Source organism: Cyanistes caeruleus, chromosome 10 (genome assembly GCF_971803275.1).
Source record: "Cyanistes caeruleus chromosome 10, bCyaCae1.hap1.1, whole genome shotgun sequence".
Lineage (NCBI taxonomy): Eukaryota > Metazoa > Chordata > Aves > Passeriformes > Paridae > Cyanistes > Cyanistes caeruleus.
Window position 1 is genome coordinate 1,949,572 of NC_141710.1, and position 23,667 is coordinate 1,973,238.

General features: G+C 49.8%; 1 protein-coding gene across 1 annotated transcript in view; it reads right to left on the minus strand.

Moving 5' to 3' along the window:
* GPC1 (glypican 1) overlaps positions 1-20,691 on the minus strand; it is a 198,651-nt gene extending 177,960 nt beyond the window's left edge. The window contains exon 1 of the mRNA XM_023933556.2: positions 20,449-20,691. Coding sequence (XP_023789324.2) covers positions 20,449-20,605 — 157 coding nt within the window. The 5' untranslated portion in view covers positions 20,606-20,691. The remainder of the gene's footprint in view (positions 1-20,448) is intronic.
* Positions 20,692-23,667: the final 2,976 nt, after the last annotated feature.

The window sequence follows — 23,667 nt, forward strand, 5'->3', positions numbered from 1 at the left end:
GCTGGCTGATGGAGGATGTAACAGCAGCGTGAAGAATAAGGTTATGCTCTGCTCAGGGAAGCTGCATCTCTGTTGCAGAGATTTCTAGCCCCAGAGCCACTAGTGCATATCCTTTCCTCATGACTAAGCTGAATAAACCTCAGCACCCTGACCCCTGAGTGTGACAAGTCCAATTTTCACCTTGTCAATCCTGATGAAAGGTCTTTACAGACGGTCCCTGCACACCACGGGCAGCCCTCCTGGGGCCTTATCAAATGTTGCTGAAAGGAGAGGAACCCAGAGAGATGGCTGGTTTGGAAAGCCCTGTACCCTGTCATCTGGACATGCAGGAAATAACTCCAATTCGTCTTCTGGTTCCTCTGCAAGAGGCTGCTGTTTACATAAACAAAGTGAAAGCAGAGGCTGCAGTGATGACAGACAAGCCCTGGGAGAGGTTAGGACCTAGGACAGGTTCCATCCCAGCAGCTCTTTGTAAGAGGTGCTGTTGTTAAATCAGGCTGGACAAGGTAGAGAGCTCTGCTTTATGAATCACAGATAAGCCCTCCAACGAACCAAGTGCCAGAGATCCTGATGCTCAGCTAAATGCAAGGGAGGAGGGAGAAAAACCATGCAGACACACCTCATTTTCCAATCTGGTGCGAGTTTATAATCAAAAACTTTTTGGAGGCCGAGGGACACCCTTCCAAAAGTACCTCAGAAGGTTGTAGACAAGCAGTTAGATCTTCAAAGAGCTTTATTTCAGGCACATAATGAAGTGGACAGATTAAAACAAAACAAAGCAAAGCCCACGCTGAGACAACAGCAGCTGCCCGTGTCCAGCAGCAGCTGAGAGAGAACCGTGTGCCTCTGGGGAGAGCTCCAGCCCTGCAGGCTCACCCAGCAATGCTGCTGGGACAGCCCCCTCCTCCTGCCAGGTGCTCTGCAAAATCTGGCCAAGGAACCAAGGGGGGAGAAGGCAGCGCATGCAAACCACCAGAAAATGTTATCTCCATCAGGGGATGACACAGGCATTACAAAGCATCCCCCCTTCTGGTGAGAAAGATAAAGGGTTCTGTGGGATTTGGTAAATCAAATGCTTCCATTACTGCAAACAAACACTTCCAGCTTTTGCAGATGCCTGAAGGACTGTCAGGCAGCTGTGCAAAGGAATATGAGGAAATTGCCCATAAGAAAATGGTTAATTCAGACCAAAAAGGCAAGAGCAGAAGAGCTTGGCAGATCTTCTGAGGGCAAAGTTACAAACCCCACTTACTGAAAGTCTGGATCTGGGAAACACAATCTGATAGAGTTAAAAGACACTGTTTTGGCCTGTCAGAGCCCTGAACCAGCCAAGCTCAGCCCAGCTGCTGCTGTTCACAGCTACAGTGGCACCTCTGAGCAGCAAACTAGAGAAAAGCAGCTTTCCCAGCACATCAGGGACCTCTGAGCAATGCCAGATCATTGTACACCATCAGCTAAAAATAAAAAAATTCCTATTTATTTGGGAATAGTAACATATTGGAAAAATATTATTTTTAAAAATAAATTATGACAGTGTTGAAAAAGGCAAAGGTAAGTAATTTTTTAATAGTTTCATCTAGCTAGCAGAAGGTGATGGTGGCTGCCTTATTTTGTGTGTCCCACCGGTGCTTTGCACCAACATGTCAGAGTTGGCTGCAGAAGTGAGAAAAGTTGTTAAGGAGGTGTCCAGGTTTTCCCCTAGAAGTTTTAATGATTGGTTTCCTTTTGCCAGTGCTGTGCTTGGCCCTCTCGTGCTGCACTCCAAGGTATTTCTAGCAGTTCTCATTACCAGGACCTGGCAGACACACCACTTGTGATGGACAGAAGGCTGCAGACAGATGGCTGTTTGAGTGAGGTTCACGGAGCCCAAGAATTCCTCAGCTCTCCTGCTCCCACCTGACTCCCACAGGACCAAGGCTCCCCTGCAGATGGCCTGTCCTGACCTGACAGGTTTCCTGGGTGGATTACAGGAAACTGGAAGTTGGAGCAGGTGGAAGCCCCAGGAGAGCCCTGGGGTGCCCAGGGGTGTCACTGGTGTGCACGAGGAGGGGCTGCCAGCACACACCTGTCTCCAGGGTGGCAGGAATTGTTTGCAAGAAACAACAGCAGCACCATTATTGCACAAGACAAGTGAGAAAACATCACTAAGTCTGTACCAACTGAGTCTTCTGCCTCACGGGGTGGCAGAGATGGGCTGTTCAGAGAATCCTAAAGTTGCTCTCTCATGGAGAACAACAAAAAGCTTGGGGAGTTCTTTCCAGATCCTTTTCTAACATGTACTGGGACCCCAGTGATGCTTTTGCTCTGCTTGACTTCTCCTTACTTGGCTTTTGGAGCACCTCACACACCTGGGGACTCGTGGAGGTGTTCCATCAGACCTCAGTGCATTAGGCTGCATGAGCTATTAGAGCATCAAAGTCCTGACTCAGCTGTCCTTTCCAACTCCATATCCACGTGTCACGCCAGTATTCCTTCCTGCTGGAGCAGGAATGAACTCAGGTAACTCAATTATCAATCAAAGGATCAATTTAATTATTATCAAAGGATCAATTCAGTTAGTGTAGGAAACAGAAGATCAGGACAGGCAAGACTGCACAGACAGTGAGTTTCTTGGTTTATTAGACTCACCAGGATATCCCACTGCTCTGCCTTTTTCCGTAACAATTTTTTGAGCCTCCACAAACATGTTTCTTTACCAAGCAGCATCTTTTCTTCCTGCCTCAAAACTAAAGTCTGCCCTAGACACACACCTGAAAAGAAGAGATAGGCCCTGAGTATCTGTCACTCGACAGGTTAGCTTAGATTGTTTTTAATAGTTTGTGGTACTCATAACTGGTTTTAAACTGACAGGGGAAAGCGATAAAAGAGTAAGATCTGTGTTTCTGAGCTCACATCAAAGAGGAGCTTTAAAGAACCAGTAAAAAGGCTGTCAAAAAAAAGGGAAGGCTTTACCTAGCAGCCTAATAAAACAAGCTTCAAAAAAAACCCTGAGAAATACTGTCCCAAAACAAATGAACCAGAGAGGGAAAATGCTAGTTGAAAAGTAAATATTTAACGGGGCCCCGTACCTGCTAAGAGAAAAAAGCCTGAAAAAAACCCTGACCACAAGAGAGGTGGTTTTTGCTGCAGAAAGAAAGGATGGCCATAGGATTTGGAAGTACTTACAGTTCTTTTCTGCACTACTGACTACGTTAGAGTCATCAGCCTGAGCTCGGCTCTCCATAACACTGCACAGAGCCTTCAGATTATTCACTCCCTGACATGAATTTCTCTTACAAGGCTTCTTTAAACTTCCCTTTGTACCCCCAGCTTTTTAACTGCCATCACGAGCCTTCAAGGTTTAGCGCTGGGAGACAAAGCAGCGGCCTCCTGATGCAAAGATTAATGGCACTCCACAAAGAAGTGCAGACACATGAATTATCCACAGGTCTTTCATTCTCCCAGAGCCTGCTGCCCAGAGCAGTGTGAGACAGGTACACACACACACACCCATCCATCCCCCAGGGGTGAAGGGCAGCAGCCAGAAGCTCTGTCCTTGTGGGTGCCTCCCTCTGGATCCGCAGCTCTCAGCTTCTGCTCCGTGCTGAGCAATCCCAGAGCAGATGGTGCTCGGGGCTTATACCTGGAGCAGCGCTTAGCAATCTCAGAAATGCATTCTGATGTGCTCTTCCCCTAAACTGCCTTTGCCATTTCCTAAACAAGAACTCAGCCTCATGGATAAGAAGCTCCTCGGTCGCTTGGCTCAAAGGGAGCCCATCATCCGATTCCGGTAAGCGCTACTCAGCTGGATGCAAAATGAGGTTTTGGCAGCACCCACTGCTGTTGCCAGCCAGGATCTTCCAGGTCACTCCAAGCAGCTCAATTTCCCTTCTCAAGCTGCACCACTACAGCTATCTGATATTGCCCACTTACTCCAGGCAGCCCTTGTAAGAAAAGAAGATGCAATCACTTCCCCAAATCTTGAATTGTCTTTTGAATGCAACTCCTCCTTAGTATTAGGCTTATTAATAAAAGCCCTTTCACGGATTCATCCAAGTGAAGAACAGCTGTGCAAGTTCAAGGGCTTTGCTAGTTTAAAAGAGAGAAAAGTGCTATTTTATACAGTGGGACATGAACTTACAGAGCTTGCTGCCATGGGACTTTGTGGGGCAGACCTTATCCAGTAGGTTTAAAAAGAGATTAGGTAATATTCATGGACAAAAGGGCTGTGAAGGTCTGGGCAGAGAGGTACCCCTGATATGCCCTCTGGAGAAGCTGTGGGTGTTAGGGAGTACAAAGTGACAGACTTGTCACTCTATTGGGAACGGCGAGAAGAACAACACAGACTCTCTTGGGTGTTGAACAGGAGAGCAAAGTTTGTTATTCTTGATCTTCTTTTACAGACATGTTGGAGAAAGTCCGAGAGGTAAAACTCTCATTGGTCATTAAAGCAACACATCACCATCACTGGTTAAGTGGAACATCACCCCTGGACTGTTTTCCTAAACACCACCTGCAAGGATTGTTGTCCTTTACCAAGGACTGTTTGGATTCTTCCTCGTGCTTTCCATCCAGAAGGAGAAACCTGTGACTGAGTTTCACACAGGCTCTGTTCCCTTCTTTTTGCATTTAGCATCCACACAACCACACTCGGCTCCTAAATCTGTCCCCTGCTGCAGGACTGAGCCAGCCCATGGGGTGACCTGGTCAGACATTTCTTACCTTCCTGCAGGGCACCAAGCCTCTCACACACACTCCTGGGCCTGGCTGTGGGAGCCAGAACCAGCTGTGCTGATGAGGCCAACCAGACCCCACACACGGCACCTGAAGGGCTCGAAGCTCTGGAGCCCTGCTTCTGCACCATCGCCAGGCAAAGTGCACAGCCCAAAGCACAGGTGGAGGGCACTGCAGAGGGAACCTAACTCAGAGTTGTCATCACCTTGCTCAAGTGTTTTTGGCACATACCAAAACCTAAAGCCTTGCCTCCCTCGGTGGGTCAGCCCAGCAGTGAGCCCAGGGAATTCAGGGGTATGGGCCACACCTCCACATGCAATGGGGGAGGGAAACAAACCACCCAATACATGTTGATTTTTATGCCAACTTGATGTGTTGCACGTGGGAATACTGCAGAAACCAACCTGGGTAATCACAGCCATCTGCACCCATTTGTACATGCCCTCATAGAAACTGCACATTAGCCGGGCATGCCACTGCACAAACACACTGACCAGCTAATTAATTAATTAATTAAAAGAACAGACCTTCTCTGATGGAAGAGCCCATCACCCACTAATCACGAGGATGTATTTTCTCCATCTCTTAGACCACTTGCTCCCTCCCCAGGGTCACCAAGGAAGATGCAGCTGGCCTGCAGTCTCCACAGGGCTGTGCTGGGGTGGTGAGCATTCTGTTTAAGTGACTTCCTTTGTGTGGCCAGGCTCCAAGACCATGGCTGCTTCTGGAAACGTCACCGTGGCACTCCCACAGTGCTTCTGGATTACCTCAGGTGACCTCTGGATCAGACACCAAGCATCCCTGCACCCCGCCCTGTGCTCATTTGCCGAGCACAGGGGGGCTCAGCACATGCCCCTAACAGGGCAGCGCTCTGGCAGCCCAAGTGCACATCCCAGACAGCCCCTCCTGCCCTCCTGCACATCCCATACAGCTCCTCCTGCCCTCCTGCCCATCCCATACAGCCCCTCCTGCCCTCCTGCACATCCCATACAGCCCCTCCTGCCCTCCTGCACATCCCAGACAGCCCCTCCTGCCCTCCTGCCCATCCCATACAGCCCCTCCTGCCCTCCTGCACATCCCATACAGCTCCTCCTGCCCTCCTGCACATCCCATACAGCCCCTCCTGCCCTCCTCCACATCCCATACAGCCCCTCCTGCCCTCCTGCCCATCCCATACAGCCCCTCCTGCCCTCCTGCACATCCCATACAGCCCCTCCTGCCCTCCTGCACATCCCATACAGCCCCTCCTGCCCTCCTGCACATCCCATACAGCCCCTCCTGCCCTCCTGCACATCCCATACAGCCCCTCCTGCCCTCCTGCACATCCCAGACAGCCCCTCCTGCCCTCCTGCACATCCCATACAGCCCCTCCTGCCAAGCCAGGCCCTTTTCTGGCTCCAGTCTCTACAGCAAACTCCCAAAGCAACAGCAGATTATAAATATACAGGGGACGGCTGTGCCCCAGTGCTTCCATGACATATGGTTCTATCTTCAGACAGAAACTCTGGATTTAAATTTAGGGATGGAGCAGGAGGTTAGGTTTCAAAGTTCCAAGCTAAATCCCCTTGGAGGAAGCAGTGAGGGCAGATTTTTGTCCCTGCGGTACAGCCTTGAAGCAGATGGGAGCGGGGAGTGGGTTCTGTCGAGCGAACCGCGCTCTGCTGGAGCCCTGAAAGGCTGTGCCCAACCCTCAGCTCTTCCGAGGGCTGCTGGAGCTCCAGCCCCCTGGACCAGCTGCTGCTACACCAGCCCTCACAGGGAGGTCACGACTCCTGCTGAACACCCAGACTTTGGGGAGAAGAATATGGCTCCAGCTACTGCCTTGCAATAACTTCTTCTGTTACAGCAAAGGGCAGCAGAATCTGCTTCAGGGTGTACCAATGCCTCCATCAGCTCCTCATCCCTTTCAAAACAAGTGTTTGTGTGAAGCTTTGGCCCCATTTTTCATTTGTGATGAAAAAAGGAACAAGTAAGTTTGAAATCATTGTGAAATATTTGTGAAACAAGCCAAACCCCTCCTTCCTGCACACATGAAATGCAGAGCTGGGGAAGTTACTACAATCCAATAAAGCGTAAAATGCTTTCATCATTTGACAATATAAATGCTTACCCTAGTTATAGAAGAGTTCAAGACAACTGCAGAGTAGATTTAACTTTGGTTTTCCTAAAGCTAGAGTGTATTTTTCTACCTTTATACGTTTTTTAAAAAGAAGAGGAAGAAAAAATAAAAATAATTTCTATTGCTCCCGGACGTGTGAGACTGGTTGCAGCTGATGGTGCTCGGTCAAGTGGGACCTGTGGAAGCCTTCTGCTATCTCCTGCCCAACCCTCTCATTCTACAGCTCCAGAGATGTCCTGAGCTCTGCAAAAACAGCAAAATACCAGGGTGTAGCTCCTGCCTGCAGCTCCTCTGAACTGCTGCAAAGGATCCAGGACCAAGGCCTGAAGCAAGGGACCACAACACACTTGGATCAGTTCTAGATGATTCTGCTGCAGGACCACATCACCATCACTGTACATGGTCAACACTACACAGGCACCTCCCCACACTCTTCTCCAAGCACAGACTTTTTACTGCTCTGCAAAGCACCAGATCGTGTGGACTGGATCCATGTTTTGGATCCACCATTTCCTTCTCAACTAAGTAAAAATGCCTTCAAAGAAACTGCATTTAAAGGTGGTCTGAGCACTGCTGTCCTGCCCCTCTGCTCTGCAGGAGGCTCAGTGCCAGGGCAAGCCTTTTGGGAGAGCCTGCACCCTTGGGTGCTGCCACCCTGCCTGCCCCAGGCAGCAGGAGCTGCTCCCCAGGCAGAATTATCCTCTCCCTGTGCCATCTGACCATCTCAGCCCTGCTGAACCCAAAAGTCACCCAAACAAAACCTGTCGTCCCGGGTCCCTCAGCCATCTGAGGAGCAGCAAACATGCTGAGTTAAGTGCAAGGTAAGCAGTATTTTTATTTGGTTAATTGGAATTGCTCATCAAATGAAAACAAAGGAGTGATTTACTGCAGAACTGGTACAGGTAGTTGTTGCATAAGTACATTCCTGCATATTTGGCTACATTAGGAGTATTTTTTAATTAACAGTTTCTCCTTGGCTAAAGCAAACCATAGAAAATAAAGAAAGAAGTTTCACACAAAGATACTGCCGAATCCCTCAACTGCCAGCTACTTTTTTTCTGCAGGGAGGATTTTAAATTAAAAGCAGATTGCCTTCATTAGCGTTACCAGAAGCCATGCAACTGCCAGAGCTGACAGAAACACAACTGTGATTTGCAGATTTGGCAAGTGCCATTTTCTCCTTCTGCAAATGTGGGTAATGTCATTTGTATTAAAGGGCTTTTGTGGGGGACACTGCAAAAACAACTCCTTCCCCAGGAGAGGAAAAGTATCTCCAGAGCAGCAGTTTAGTAATCTGGGGCTCTCAAGTTTTCTCTCCCTGTAAACTTTGCAAGAAGGTTCATTGCATTAAGTTTGTGCTGAAAATGGCCAGACAGGATGAATGTTACAAACTCTTCTCCTGATGACTGAACAGAATACAGTAGCAAGCCCAAAATAAACATTTCAGCAGTGATCTTTGACATACAGCCATACTCAAGGCTTCCATGACATGCTGCCAAACCCTCAGAAGCCATTCAGCATGGATCTCACCAAAACCCCTATTTTCTTTACTTCATTTTAGCTGAAAAGGCTGATGATAGGAAAGTTACATTTCTAGGGAGGGCAGCTGTGTTTGCAGCTTCACGTTCTGTGCCAGAGACCCAGCCTTAGTGACGAGGGGAAAGTCTGGGTAGTATTTTTACTCTGATTGCTGCATGAATGGCTGTGAATAGCTGCAGAGCAGAGAGGGGGTGAGTGAAGGGACTCCACATTCGCTGCTCTCCTCGCTGGTGCATCAGTCTCCCCCAGATTCTGCTGTCCAGCCTCAGGGGGAAAACTAAAGGTACACAACGGAGGTGTTAAACCCAGCTGGGTGTGCTGCAGTTTGTGCTGGATGTGACACAGAGCTGGCAGCTTTGGGGATGAACTGAGCCATGATGTGCCAGCAAAGCCCTGGGGTGCCCCTGAACCCCGGGTACTCCTGGGGATGGGAACAGACCCCTCAGCACCAGCACTGCCTCCCGAGTGCTGCTGGCACAGCCACGGCCAGCACCTGCTGCCAGGGGCTCACACAGCCTGCCACGAGAGGGTGATCCCAACTGCAGGATGGAGAGACACGAGAGATGGGGAATATCCTAAAAAAAACCCCAGATGCTCAGTGGCATGGCACTAGAGACCCCCGAGTGAATGAAGGAGTTATTCCCCCAGCTGTAGCCAAAATGGGAAGGTCTGAACACACTGCTAAACTCTGCAGGAAGTAGTCCAACACACAGTATTACCACAGTCACAAATGTAAAGTCTGTCTGCAGCAATTAGGATTGTACTACACATGATTTATTAGGCACTTATAATCAAGACTGAAATAGCTGCCTACATTGCAGTTACCAGTTTCTGAACTGTCTAAAACTAAAGCAGCAAATGTCATGCAGTGCCAGATACAGAACCAAGTGAAATAATGTGAACTTCCATGGAGCCTGCAGAGGTAACCACAGTGTGCCTGCTGGTAACCTTCAATCCAGCCTGGAGTCAAACACTCAGTGACTCTGCAATTTTGGTTTGTATCTTCAAAAGAACCAGAGAAGCCAGTTCTGTCTCTGTAGTCCAACTCTGTTTCACCACACAGCGAACACAGTTCATTATCCATTGAACTACAGACTAAGTAATGAGTTAACAATAATTAAACTGAAGGAGGCACAGATTAAAGGAATTTATTATTCCCTGATCTGCCAAGCAAATTGTTTAGATACCTGCAATCAATGAGTAATGATGAAACAGAATAAAACCCCAACAAACCAAGGAGCCAACAACAGACTCATAAAAATCTGTTCAGCAAGGCCCATGTATCTTCGTTAGGCTGAGCAGCACAGCATTTTAATCAAGAAAACCCCCTGTCTTTATACACCCTGAGATCAGAGGCAGAATGTGGCCCAAAATTATGCTGTTACTGTTTCTTATTCATGTATCACAGGACTGATGAAGATTCATGGTCCCATTGTGCTAAGTACTGTATAGTGAAATTCAGAGAACTAGTGAGAATCAGTACTCCAAGACTTTATAATTCAAAGACAAATTACAAAAAACAAGGTATTGTAATTTAAAGGCAGTAATGAACAGATGGGGACTGAAGATACAGACAGATTAAGCAACTTGCCCAAGGTCATGTCAGACACATGTGCTAGAGCAGAAAATTTAACTGATCTCTGGAGTACCAGCACAGGTTTTTATTCATGTAGGAGAATGCTGTTGCTCCTTTTTGATTTCACTAGATGTCATATTTCATAAGCTAATAAACAAGTTCAAAAATTGCTAACATTACATGGCAACACTGGAAGGATTTTCTTTCATCCCTCCCTCCTCAGAAGACCATCATTAAGAGAAGTCCTCTTTTGCCAGCCTACACCTACACCTGATCTGGCACAACCACAGAATTTGCACAGACTCACAGAATAATTGAAGCCTACAGGTCCTCTGCAGCCATCTAGTCCAAGCAGGACAAACTAGAGCAGATGCTCCAGGGCCTGGTCCACTCAAGCCCTGAGTATCTTTAAGGATGGAGATGGAATCACACCACCCCTCTGGACTCCTGAGCCCGTGTTCAATCACTTGGGTTGAAAAAGTCTTTCCATGAGTGAAATGAGAATTTCCCCGGTTCCAGCTCATGCCCACCACCTCCTGTCCTGCTGCCACACACAGAGTCCAGCCCTGTCACCTCTGTTCCCACACACTGAGTAGCTGCAGGCAGCAATGGGATCTCCTCTGGCCCTCTTTCTCCTGAGCTTCACTTGCTGAACAAGGCTGGTGTTCAGAGCTGCCCCTGGGGCACACTCCAGCCCCACCAGCAGCTTGGTGGCTGTGCCAGAGCCACACTGCAGCTGTGCCTTTCCTGGACAGCTGCCCTGAAATGGGGCATCGTGCTCCAGAGGCTCCTGAAGCCATCAAACACGAGACTGTAAGGCACCTCACACCATTTTTTAAATAAAGGATGCAAATACCTAATTTTCTTCTACCAGTTATTGTATTTTTATGCATTTTACACTACTCTGCAGCCTCCAGTTTACAGAACAACACAGGAACATTATTTTTGCGCACCACTTGTAGACATTTGCTGTTCCAGGGGTCTCACATGTGCAGGCACACACCAAGCTCCCATAAAGGACCCAAGTCTTTTTCTGTAGATGGCAAAAAAGGATAGTCAGGTCATCCTGAGTGATGTAAAGTGCTCAAAATACATCAGTGACAGCAGGATAACACAAGACACCACGCTGCTGGACACACATACATCAGCAGATACATTTAGGAATTTCAGTCCTAAAACCTGTCACACAGTGTTTTGCTAACAGTGAAAAATGTTTAATTTACGACTGTGACAGGAGATCTCTTCAGTGCAACACAAACAGTAGCAGCAGTGTTACTAATTAAACCAAAACTCAAGCTCCCAGACAGCTGATCCAGGATAGTGGGAGAAGTGATACTGCATTTCAATGCAGTGGCTTTCTCTTCTGGTTTACAAGTAAAATGTGCCCCCTGTCAAAAGGTGTTTGCTCTCTGTTTATTTTAAGAATAAAGTCACAGCTGAAGCTTTGCTTGTTTATATTTGCTGGCATCTGTGAAGATTTACCAATAAAAATTTCATTTTAATTAGTTCTGCAGAAGTCCTGTCAACATTTTAGTTTAGGTTTCCCCTGAATGTACGGCCCTAAGGAGCAGCATGATCAGTCCTTCTGACCATCCTGCTACGAAAGGCTTGGCACAGAGACATTTGGGGCTTTGGTGACCCCACGACTGAACAGTGCAGGACACGTGGATATGACAAAACAGGTTGTCCCCCGTGCTGCTGTACAGATGGGACAAACCAGCTTTGTGTCAGAGGCAAGCTCTGGATGCCAGTGGCACTTTAACACCAACTGTGAAAGCAGAGCAAGGGAGTCCAGCTTTGTGATGAGCCATTCCTCCATCTCTGGGTCCATTTAAAGCCACACCAAGCAAAGGTCCGTGCACATCCAGCACAGGGATCACCCTGTGCCCCAGACAGGACTCAGCCTGCACGAGAGGTGTGTTTGTGGGCACAGGGCCAGGTAACACTCACCCCTCACACTCGGCCACCACACACCTGCACAAGTCTGGGGCACAGAACAGACCTGCCACACTCCAGAGAATTGTTTAGGTTGGGAAGGAGCTCTCAGATCATCGAGCCCTGCCAAGCCCACCACTTGCACAAGGCAATCTGGAACGTTTCTCTGACCTGCCCAGGCTCTCCTCCACACCAATCCCCCAGCACACAAGCACTGGGGCACTGCTAGAACCTCTGCCATCGGGCAGGATGGGGCACAGGCTGGGGGAGCCTGCACTGAGCCCAAGGGATTTCTCCCCGTGGCTTCCCACTGCCGTGCAGCCCTTCCCCAAACCCACAGCAGATGAGAACCTCAGCTTCGCTCCAGCCTTGGGAGCCTCTCTAATAAAAATACCAACCTCTTCCTCCTCCTCCCTCATCATGGGAGCCTCCCTGAGACCTCCCACAAATGCAAGGGGGGAGAGAGAGAGGGGCTCTTTCGCAGGGGTTGTTTGGTATTCTGTCACAAAGCCAAACAGATGTTTGTAAAAATCCAAACTGGTTCTACAACAGTTTTAAACTGGCACAGCTGTGCACGGCGAGCAACTGCACGGGGGAGAGGACCACTGCTCTCACATCTAGGGACCAGAGTTTAATAAACCAAACTTCCCCTGAGTAACTCAAGCTCTCTCATTCCAATTTAGCGTTTACGGCGGAGGAAACTGCTGAAACAAAAAAAAACAAAATAAAAAAAGCGAGGTGGCTTTTCCAGCTCCACGGTGCAAATTTGCATCCAGATGGGGACTAGGACGAGCCCTCCCTGGTGCCAGAGCCAGACTGTAATTACAGCACCCTGTTTGCACCAGCAGCATTATCTGGGGAGGAACAGACCAGACTCTGGGACAGCAGCCCTCACACAGAAATCTGTTGTGCTTGGCACTCGCTTCAGGATCAATTATACAACGAAATCACTGCAAGCTCCAATGTAACAACACTGGGAGCAGAAGAGACTGAAGTAGCCTCTTTATAGCTGTATTTTAAAAAATGTAAAATTAATGCTAATTTCTGACAGTGCTTTTATTACGTTTTTATTTATGAATGAAAATTATAACTGTGAATTTCTGAAACACTCATCTTTTAGAAACATCCCATCCAACTGAATTATACAGGATAGTTTTACAATCCTATAAAATACTAATTCTTTGCAAGCCAAAACTATTTGTCATAGAGTATTTGCATTTTAGTAATATAAAAGACTGTCTACATAAGTACTACCATGCTGCTCCCCAAAACCACAGCAAAACTTGTGTTGTTGTTTTCTTCTCTTTTTTTATACTTCAGAAGAATGCATGGCAATTGAAAAAACTGGTTTTACTCATGTTGCTAGCACAGGAGTCTGTAACAGCTGGGTAATTCTGTATTTCTGATTCATGCTGCACTATACAGAAAGGCACATAAAATCAAATTAGTTTTATAATTTCTATACAGGCAACACAGTTGTGATGAGTGTTTGTTTTTTTTTTTAAACTCAGAAGCAAGAGAGTTGTGAAAAACTGTCACAGCACTCTGCTTATTTGAAATTTAAGAAAGAGAAGTTTTCCATATCTGAGGAATTCCAAGTAAAACAGGAACACATTACCAGGCAGAAGTGACTGACCAAGCTCACAGCCCTGTCACGTTCAGACAAGCATTTTAAGTGTCTGCAGTCTAAAGCTTCTTTATTTTTTGCAGAACAATCTGGCAACAGAGGTAACCCGATTCCCTGGGAATCAAATGTTACTTAAAGACAGGTTTCACCTGTCAGGGATAAAACATATTCTGAGCAACAAACTGTCAGGGCATACAGACATCAGGGGAGAGGGCGGTCTGTCCTTCACGACGAAGAGAATGGAGGAAATTGTCTGCTTTCATTGAGTTTTGAATTTTATCTGGTTTTTTTTTAACTTTGAGGGAAAATACTCTATTGCCATGGTGGCTTTAGCAGGGTTGTGCAAACAAACCACAAAACACAGTGGAATAACCTTCAAGCAACTGCTATGAGGTTCCTGCAGGCTTTAGGATCTGCCTTCCCTGGGTCTCTCCCCATCACGATGGGGCAGTTACCCTTAGAGCCATCAGTAAGATACACAGCAAAACAGAAGCATCACTTTTTCCCAGGTAAATTTAAAGATGAAGAGATTGCTATGGACTTGCTCTAGGCCACCAGCCATGCAGGTGCCGTGTCTGCCCCACAAACTGCCCACTCCACCTCTCCTTCCTCTCCCAGCTGTGCCTGGGAGTCAGTATTTGGAGGAAAATTGAAAAAGAAGCCCAACTCTAGCCTAACATACAGAGGTAGAAAGGAGTGATTTAGGATTTTCACAAAGGCTCAATCTGTGCAGCAGGTTCAGAAGGGGCAGATGAAAGCTGAGGAGAGCACTTGATGGTGCTTTCCTGCCACCCAAGGAGAAGCAGCACATCCAGCCGCTCTCTGAATTAACACTCAACTAAGTTAGAAGCTCCTGCAGAGGAAAAGCCAAGGAGATGACTGGGTTTGCTCCATGCCCTCTGCAGGGCAGGACATTGCAGGGACAAGGGGCAGGCAGAGCCCAGCCCTGCTGCTGTGGAGCTGGATGTGCTCCCATCAGGAGACACCCCACCCTGCAGGACAGGACAGGACACCCAGCTGAAGGCAACTCTGCTGCAGGAGCTTTTGTTACGGCTTCCCTGAGCAAGAGCAGCGTGAGCAAGCACTCACCACCTTGGGAGCTGCCTGGGGGAGAGCAGCACTCCTGTCTGGAGACAACACCTGCCCTGTCACAGAAGTTAGGCAGAGCCTGCTGTTTTGCCAGTATCCCCTCCCTGGGGCTACCTGCCTGCTGCATGTACACAGAAGCATCCCATGGGGCAAAGAAAGAAACCCAATATACAGAAACACGTAGCACTCAGCAGGGACCTGGGCAGCAAACAGAAATTAAAGCTGTTTCTCCAAAGGATCCCTGTGGATTTCCACAGAATTGAGATGTCTATTTCCCTGGTCTTCCCCTGGAATTCTCAGTTGAATGCTGGAAGCAAATGCAAGATTTCTCCTTGTGCCAGTGACAGCTGTCAGTCACTCCCCCAGCTACCCTGCTCCTCACTCCACAGCCCCACAGGACAAGCAGGAGGAACACACGAGCTGTGGGGAGCAGAGCTGCAGCACTGGCCCCAGCCACACAGTGCTGAGACTGCTGCACACAGCAGGGTCAGGGTATTGCTCACACCAACAGCTCTCTGAGGCTGGAGACATCCTTTTATCTTCCCCTGCCATACTGTGCCTAATGCAATTTGATGCTGCAATAAAAATAGATGGTGCTCAGCCCCCCTCCCCAGCTCAGTGGGCACTGGTGGGTCGGGCACGGAGCCTGTGCTCAGCTGCTGCTCACGGGCAGGTGCTCCAGGGCCTCTGTTTCTCTCTTTTCAGTTAACATTGCTGTGGCCTACAGAGGAAAAAACTCTGCCTTTAAATACACGTTTTTGATAGCGAAGTTACCGACTCCCACCCTGCCTTTGGCTAAGTCAAAGCACACTTAATTACTGAAATCACCCAGAGGAATATTTCTATCTGGTCCCCTCCATGTGAGACGATTGTACTGAAAGCAACAGAACATAAACCCAACTGTTTTACAATCGCTGCCAAAAACCACACATCTCCTATGAAGCCCATCCGGGGAAGCCAGACGTTGACTGACACGAGTTCTGAAATGAAACGGGGAACTTGCAGGGCAGGAACAGGAAAAGGAGAGATGAGCTGAGCTCTGCAGTTTCACACAGTGGTGATGGTGGGTGTCTCCAGCTATACATCCATGCAAATTTTCTGGAAAAAGAAATAGCGGGCTTTTGCTTCACCAACAAAAGGAGCTGTTGAAATCGGGTGTTTTTTTCAGACACAGCTGATAAGGATAATTACGTGGTGGTGGAGAGCTTAGTCATCCATCGCACGGCGACAGAAGAGCAGATTCTCTTAAAAATAGCGGCAGCACGTCCGAGCTGTCGGGGTGGCAGCAGCAGATCCCCGGGCCGGGATCACCGCTAGAGGGCAGCACTTCATCCCGGATCCATCCCGGAGCACTGCCGCGCCAGGACAGCCACAGCCCCCGCCACAAACACAGCTCTGCAGGCCGCAGGCCACAAAGGCCGTCCTGATGAGCCCCGAAGGGATGGAGAGCCCTCTGTGGAGCTGATCTCGAGAAATCCCTCCGAGGAAACACAACCCGCGTGGAATGAGCGCCTCGAAGAGCGCTGGATCGACAGAGTGCCCTTTTTAGTCATGGGTACAGATCTTTCCTTGGGGATGGAGGAGCCCCAGGTTTTATGTTTCAAACCACAGATGTGGGCTTGTCCCACTCTGGAAGTGCCAGCAGCGGAAATACCCTCCAAGGAAGGGTTCCATTACCCCCTGGTCAAACCCCAGCTGCTTGCCAGACCTGTTCTCCACTTGGATAACACTTCTCTGAAGGGTTCAAACACATACACTTGACAATGTTTTCATCATCAAACCTATTTATACAGCCTAAAAGGACTAAAAGGTTAAAAAAAGCGTTCTGGTTCCTTTCAGCTGGGGAGCCAGGGAAGGATCTGTGTGAGATGAGTGGACGGGCAGCCTGGCACAATCCAGCTGGATTTTTCTGTACCCTCCTCTTCTTGGGCTGCCCTGCACCCACTGCCCACGTCAGTGACCAAGCTAACAGCGAGCTGTGTCTAGGTAGGATTAGTCTCAGGAATAAACAAACCAAAGCAGAAGTCAGCAGCAAACAGAGAACAGGGACCAAGCGCAGTCACGTCAAACCACGACCCTCAGGTCTTCTCCGGTCCGTGAGGGAACTGCTCCAGACCCTGGGGAGCAGTCTCCCATCCCACATCAGCAACCCCGAGACACTCCTGTAAGTCAGAGGAAGCTGCATATCCCCAGGGCAATATTTTGTGGTGTAGGCTCACTCTACTTACAGCCTAAGACAGGCAGTCCCTGACACAGGCACGAAGAAGCACCCCTAGAACAGGGCATGTCTCCCCTTCAGTCTCCAGAGCAGGGACCCACAGTGGGGTGATGGTGTCTGGGCAGCAAGAACGTGAGACAGTAGAAACAGCTGCTACCTCCAGAAGACTCGAGAGGAAACAGAAAAACTGGAAGTGCTCAAACTATTTTCCCATATTTTGTAGCAATCAGAAAAAGGGGGTGGGGGTCATCCAAAAGGAGAGTGGGAACACTCTCCAACACGCAGGAAAGCTGTGATCAAGTTAGTAGTACATCTCATGGGAGCAAGTGGTGTAACTTTCCCAAACTCAAGGAGTAGGTGGCTTTTTCCCCAGCATTAGAAACTTTCTTGCAGGCAGATCTTCAGCCGAGACTCTGGGTGCACGGCTGTCTGTCAGGATTGCTAACACGAGCAGACACGGCTTTCATGGGTGGGAATTTTGCCATTGACTTCAAAGTACTGAGATATAACACCTTGTGTATTCCCTAAACACACTTAATAACAGCACCTGACACATTTAAAGTGCTTAGGCATGTTGAAGGCATTGTACAACATTAGCAAAAAACCAGGAAACCCTGTCTAGGTGGTTCATGAGAAATCTGGTAAGCCAAGAGTCTATCCCTGCATCAGATGCTTATCTATTAGCCAGCTAATAACTGTGTGACTGCTTCTCCAACTGATCCGTGCAGCCACAAGCAGGGACTACCTACTGGCGAGCTGTGGAGACACGAGGTTATTCATAATCCTCTTAAATCATAACTAAGAATACAGATTAGAAGGTGTAAAGCGTGCAGTAAGTGTTCTAAACCCAACACAAACACAGCCAATCTCAGTCTGAGTCAGAGCCCGCATGCTGGGAGCTCGCTGAACTCCTTCTGCAGGGCAGCTCTGGGCTGCAGGCAGCGTGTGGTTTGGCTCCCAGGGCTGGGCTGCTGTGACACCAACACACACCAAGCAGTGCCTGCAGCCAGGTTAAGGCAGACAGGGGCACAGTCAGCCCAAGACTTTGGGGACGGGACCGTAAGAAATTAATGTTCTCCTTTGCTTCAGGGCACGCAATGGAGAGAAGGAACAGCAAGGTCTCACTGGAGAGGGACAAAGGGAAGGGCTTTTGTCTCCAGACAGCTCAGAAATAAAACAGAAACATGGTTTGTGGGGTAGCTCTTAAAACATGGAGAAGGCCTCCATCAGGAAACCTCAGCACAGGTCCAACTGGAGACAATGCTGAACCCACTTCGTCAACGTCTCTTAACTTAGCCAAAAGTTGCCCAGTCACAGAATCACCAAAGTTGGAAGAACCTTTCAGTACCACCTCATCCAGTAACCAACCCAACACCACCGTAACACCACACATCTCCTGGAGACTCCGCCACCTCATCCGAACACACGGCTGCTCGTTCAGCAAACATCTTTTTCTAATATCTAATCTGAACTTGCTCTGGCACAACCTAAGAGCATTTCCTCTCCTTTCACTTGAGCCATGGCAGAAGACACCTGTCCCTCCTCAGCTGTGTGCCCGTGGGTGCATTCACAGGGGTCAGCGGTGCAACCTGCCAAGGTCCATGCAGGTGACAACCCTCATGGTCAGCAAGCTGAACTACTTCCACCAGCCTGAAGCAGCCAGAAAATGAGGAATTACACACTGCAAGAACCTGTACTTAGTGAGGACACTGCAAGGAGGGTCTCGAGACTCCTCTTCTTGCAGACAGCAGAACTGGCACCAACCTTTGCACTAACCTGCACAGCTGCTGAAAAGCATAGAGGTTACACAACAGAGTGCTTGATCAGGCCACTTCTACGGTTCTAGGTACGCTCACTGATGTTTTAACTGCACTGGGCAAGTAATACAGCGACACAAAAATGCACTCCTTAACACTCATCAGCCAGGAGGTAATTACCAATGCAAATCATCAAGTCTGGTAGCTGTTTTAAACAGCGGGCTAATGGTAGCAGCAGCAGATTTACATGTGGGACCTTCTTCCTTCAGGCACTTCTTTGTATTACTTTCCGTGCAGTGTTCCTCAAGTTTTCATGGCATTTATCTACAGAGTTTCCCTGTCTGCAGCAACAGCCAGAGATGCCCGGTTTGATACCACGGTTTTAACCGGTGTGGATTGAGACCGCCAGCGTGCGTGCTCGTACCAACACACAGCAGGAAACAGAACTCCTGGATCCCGGGAATCTGTGTCCTGACACTTCTGGAGCCTGAACAATTTGCAGGTACAAGATGTTTTACTGGCTGCTAACCTGAGATATGTGATACTTTTACTGGCGGCCGCTGCGAGCCTCGGTGAGTGCCCCGTAGTACTATCCCTGTGTACAACGCTGCAGCCACCTTCACCAGTGTTTGTAAACATTCAGCCTTCCAAGGACTTCCCACCTGAAACACCACACAGAACCTATTCACATCTGCAATAATTAGGTGCAAATGTATAAAGAGCCGCTTTCTTGCTCAACTGAAGTACTAATCTATTAATAGTGATGTTCAAATGATTCTGAAACTCCCCACTGTTTAACTTTGAGGACGGCTCGTTTTACTTTGGAAATTTACTTTCAGTTGCAACTTGACAAAGAAGGCATTAATTTATTCACGCTTACGATGCACATATATGGTTCAGCCTTCTCCATTCACAGGTCAGACAACAAATTGGTGTCTCTGAAAAATTACCCGATGAAATATTCAACATAAGGCATTGTGTAGATGTGCACTACAAACTACAGTTTTACTGGGATGTCCCTGTGGGTTGGCTCTGGCACGTACGCCTGCATGTTTTATGCTTTGTCTCAAGGAGGAAGCTCCCACAAGTGAGGAGAAGGCTCTTGGATATGGGTCACAAGTTGGTGTACCAAAACTTTGACGAGAATTTAAAAAAAACCCTACAATGCATCAGCATATTTTCCCCAAGACTTCAGAGAAAAAAAAAAAAAAAAACCTAACCCAAACCCAACACAAACCAGACACTGAATATACTGTGCTATTTCAGTTGTTTCTGCAAAGAGAAGGAAATCAACCAAGGCTTATCCGAAGCCAGAACGAAAAGGACACACTCTAATGTGGGTTGCACGGGTTTCCTCTGCACTTCACGTTTGACACGGTCGTTTTACTCCCGCTTCATTTTTAGTAAGTGGCAAATACCATTAACACGTTTGCTTCCCATCCAGAAGAAGATTTAAATAAACCAATTCCTCTCTCAACCTTGTGGCATTTTCCAGCTCTCACACCGAAACCCGCTACACTCGGATTATTCTGATTTCTGAATCGAGACCCCGAAACCCTTTTCAGTTGTACTCAGAACAGAGGTAAACGAGACAATGAGAAAAAAGAAAGAGCGAGCCAGCACCGTACACTCGGTGCGACCACCCCCCGCTCACAGTTCCGTTCGCATCGCCAGTGCCGGGAGAGCCCCTTCCCAGCCGGGGCAGCGCTGAGAGGGGCGAGGGGTGCCCGCTTGCCGGGGACACCTCTGGGCTCCGACTTCTGGCCGCCCAGGAGCCGAGCCAAACTCCAGCGCGGTGCGGAGCGCTCCCCCGCCCCGCGGCTCCCCAGCCCTGCCCGGCCATCCCCCGGCCGGGCACCGCGCCTCGGGACTCACCGGAGATCTCGGCCTGGGGCACGCCGCTGAGGCTGAAGCCCTTGGCTCCATACAGCTGCCGGACCTCGGCGCAGCTCCTCGCCTTGCTGCCGCTGTCACCGCGAGCCGGGGCGGAGGCGACACACAGCAGCCAAAATCCCCACGGGAAGACACGCATCCTTCTCCGCTGGCCCCGCCACCTGCCGTGCGAAGGGCAAAGCCAAGGTCCCGCGGCGCGGGGGCGGCCGGGGGGGCGCGGCTGCGGCCCCTCCGCGGGCGGCCCCGGCGGGACGGGCGGGCGAGGGCGGCGGGCGGCGAGCCCCGGCTGCCCGCGGCGTGCGGGGAAGGCTCCGCCGAGTTCGGCCCCGGACTCGAGGCGGGGAGGGGCAGAGATCCAAGTTCGGCCGCGCCGCTTCAAAGCCCCGGAGCGTGAGCGCGCTGAGGGCTTTTGTTCTTAGCGCGGCTGCATCCCCGGGCAGTCCCGCCGCGATGCTGCCGGCTGCGGCGCCGCCGGGCCGGGCGGAGCGCGGCGGGGCGGGGCGCGGGGCGGGCAGCGGGGCTGCTCCCGGGCCGGGCTGGGCTGGGCTGGGCTGGGCTGTGCCGGCACCGCTCCACCTGCGCGCCGAGCGGCGGCGGGGCGGCTCCGGGCGGGCAGGGCTTCCCCCGCCGGACGTGGCATCACTCGGCCCGCGCCAATCCCGCGCCGGGCGCAGCCCCCGCCCCGCCCCGCGGCGCCCGGAGCCGCCGGAGCATCCCCGAGCATCCCCCGGAGCATCCCCGAGCATCCCCCGGAGCATCCCCCGGAGCATCCCCGAGCGCCCCCGGAGCATCCCCAAGCACCCCCCGGAGCACCCCCCGGAGCATCCCCGAGCATCCCCCGGAGCATCCCCGAGCATCCCCCGGAGCATCCCCGAGCACCCCCCGGAGCATCCCCCCGAGCAGCCCCCGGGCGGGCAGGGCTCCGCACGCCGTCCTTGGCAAGGACGCGGGTTCGGCCCGCAGCGAACCCTTCTTTGTCTGCGGCCCCGGCGCTTAACCCGAGGAGCCGGAGCTCCCCCAGCGTGGTGGGAAAACAAACCCAGAAGACTTCAATCATTCCAAGGATAGACCGGCGAGGAGCAAGCGGTTCAGCTTCAGAGAGCCGGAGAGTCCCAGCAAGGTCCTGGGGAGGCTGCAAGTGCTCCTCTAAGAGCAGATGTGGGAGGAGAGGCAATTCTCTACGACAGATTCTCAGTTTTGGAGTTTACTTCATACAACAGCCTGCCAGCTCCTGAAACCTGAAAAAGTGCTCTGCAGCAGTTGCAGCCGCGTTTTGAGCTGCTTCCCGCAGAACCGAGGCACATGCGATCACCTGTGTGTCAAGGCAATGCCCGTGGGCTTCCCCAGATGAGCTCGCAGGCTTTTGGCCAGCGTGTAACGTGTGTGGCGACAGACAGAAAACCCAGCCATCGCTCCTGAGCCTTTGGAGAGCAGCTGTTCTCTGTGGAAAAAAAAGGGGAGGGAATCTCCCCATGCCTCAGCTGGAACACTTGTGTGGGCTTAAACCTTACAAGACAGCAGAAACCCCCCACACAAACACCATCACTGGTCACCCCTCCCCTCAAAAGGCAGCAAAATTTATCAGAGATTGTAGCTTTTGGACTAGATGTGCAAAACTAGGTGGGAAACTGGTGTTGTTCATCTCATTGCTTCAGAACTGCTTGTTCTCCTGAGGGATGGGAGAAGTGACTGCAAAGCAGGAGTCACGGGGAGTGGAAGCTTGGCAGTAGCAAAAAGTTGTTGCTTTTCTATGAAATCACCTATTGATTTCCTCTTAAATCTTCCTAATTAGATTCATCTATGAGATACAGCAAAGCAGATTAAGAGGACAGGGGAAATCCCTGCAAAGACAGGGAGAATTTTGTAATCATGGCTGAGGTGTCATTACCGCCAAAAGTTAATAGCTTTGAGTCAGATACACCCCACAGGGTCCAAATCTTCATTCTTTCACAGCTGACATTGTGCCTTTTGGCCTCTTGTGTCATCTCTCAGTGATGCACAGTTTAGAAACTTGACACTTACAGAGTCCCAAAAGCTTGGTACACCTCAGCTTGGAGCTTGCTTTGGGAGCTTTCTGGAATGTGAAAATACTGTTGCTCCTGGAAATATCTGGGGGAAATTCTGCCATGGATGAAGTCTGTCTTAACCTGTTTTTAAATGAAAACTCTTTTGTAAATGCAAAAGTCCTGCACACTTTAGAGGTTGCTGAGTAGGTTATGTGGCACGAGGTTATTTCAGTCTGTACTGCTGGGGATTTATTTTAATTTTCTCCAGGCTTTGAACACGTCACTTGCAGACCTATGTCACAGGTCTCATCTAACTAATCTGACTAACTAATAATGGTAGAAAACAAGCAGCAGGGGGATCTGTACATACATTGCCATGGATCTTGTTCCTCCTCTTGGAAAATCAAAGAGTGAAAATCAAATACTTGCAGACACACAGGTAACAACAGTCTCACTTGAGTCTGTTGAGGGGAATGAACTCCAGGAATGCAAATTCCAAAGGGACAAAGTACTTGATAGAGAAGAAAGGCAGAGTCATAAACCTTTTATCTGGCCTGGCTGGACAGAATGACTTGGGGTGGGTGACACAGGGGGCCAAAATTGTACGGAATTTCCTCTTTTCCTTCTCAGATCCTGGGACTGGATACTTGTTGCCATTGTATATGGAGTGTCTGCTTTCAGCTCTGTCTGCAGTGACTTTGGGAAAGCTCTCTGTGCTACGGCTGCGCCCCAAGGTTGCAGCACAAAGCTCTGCACTCATAGAGCTGCTGAAGCTCACTGAAACACCAGCTGCTGGCAGGCAAAGAGCTGGGACTGCAACCCTGGGGTTCTGGCCTTGGAACCACCCCCTGAGCTACAGATAATTTCACAGGCCAGAGTATTTCCCTTCTTCACATACACTTCACATTCCCCAGCTGGGTGACAGAGCCTGCGGCAGGGACTGAAGTCCTGTCATTGCTGATAAAATCCTGGGAGCCCGCACGCTGCTGTTCCCTGGTGAGACACCAGGCTGGCAGCCCCAGCACAGCTCCCTCTGCCACCTGCCAGGCTCTTCTCCAAAGCTACAGCTGAACCACAAGCTCTGCTGCAAACCTCCTTCATTAAGTGACCATCAGCAGGTCGTTTATCTCCTGAACAGGACTAAGGGTGTTCCTTATCCAACCACCTGCCTTTGAGACGCTCACATACACTCATA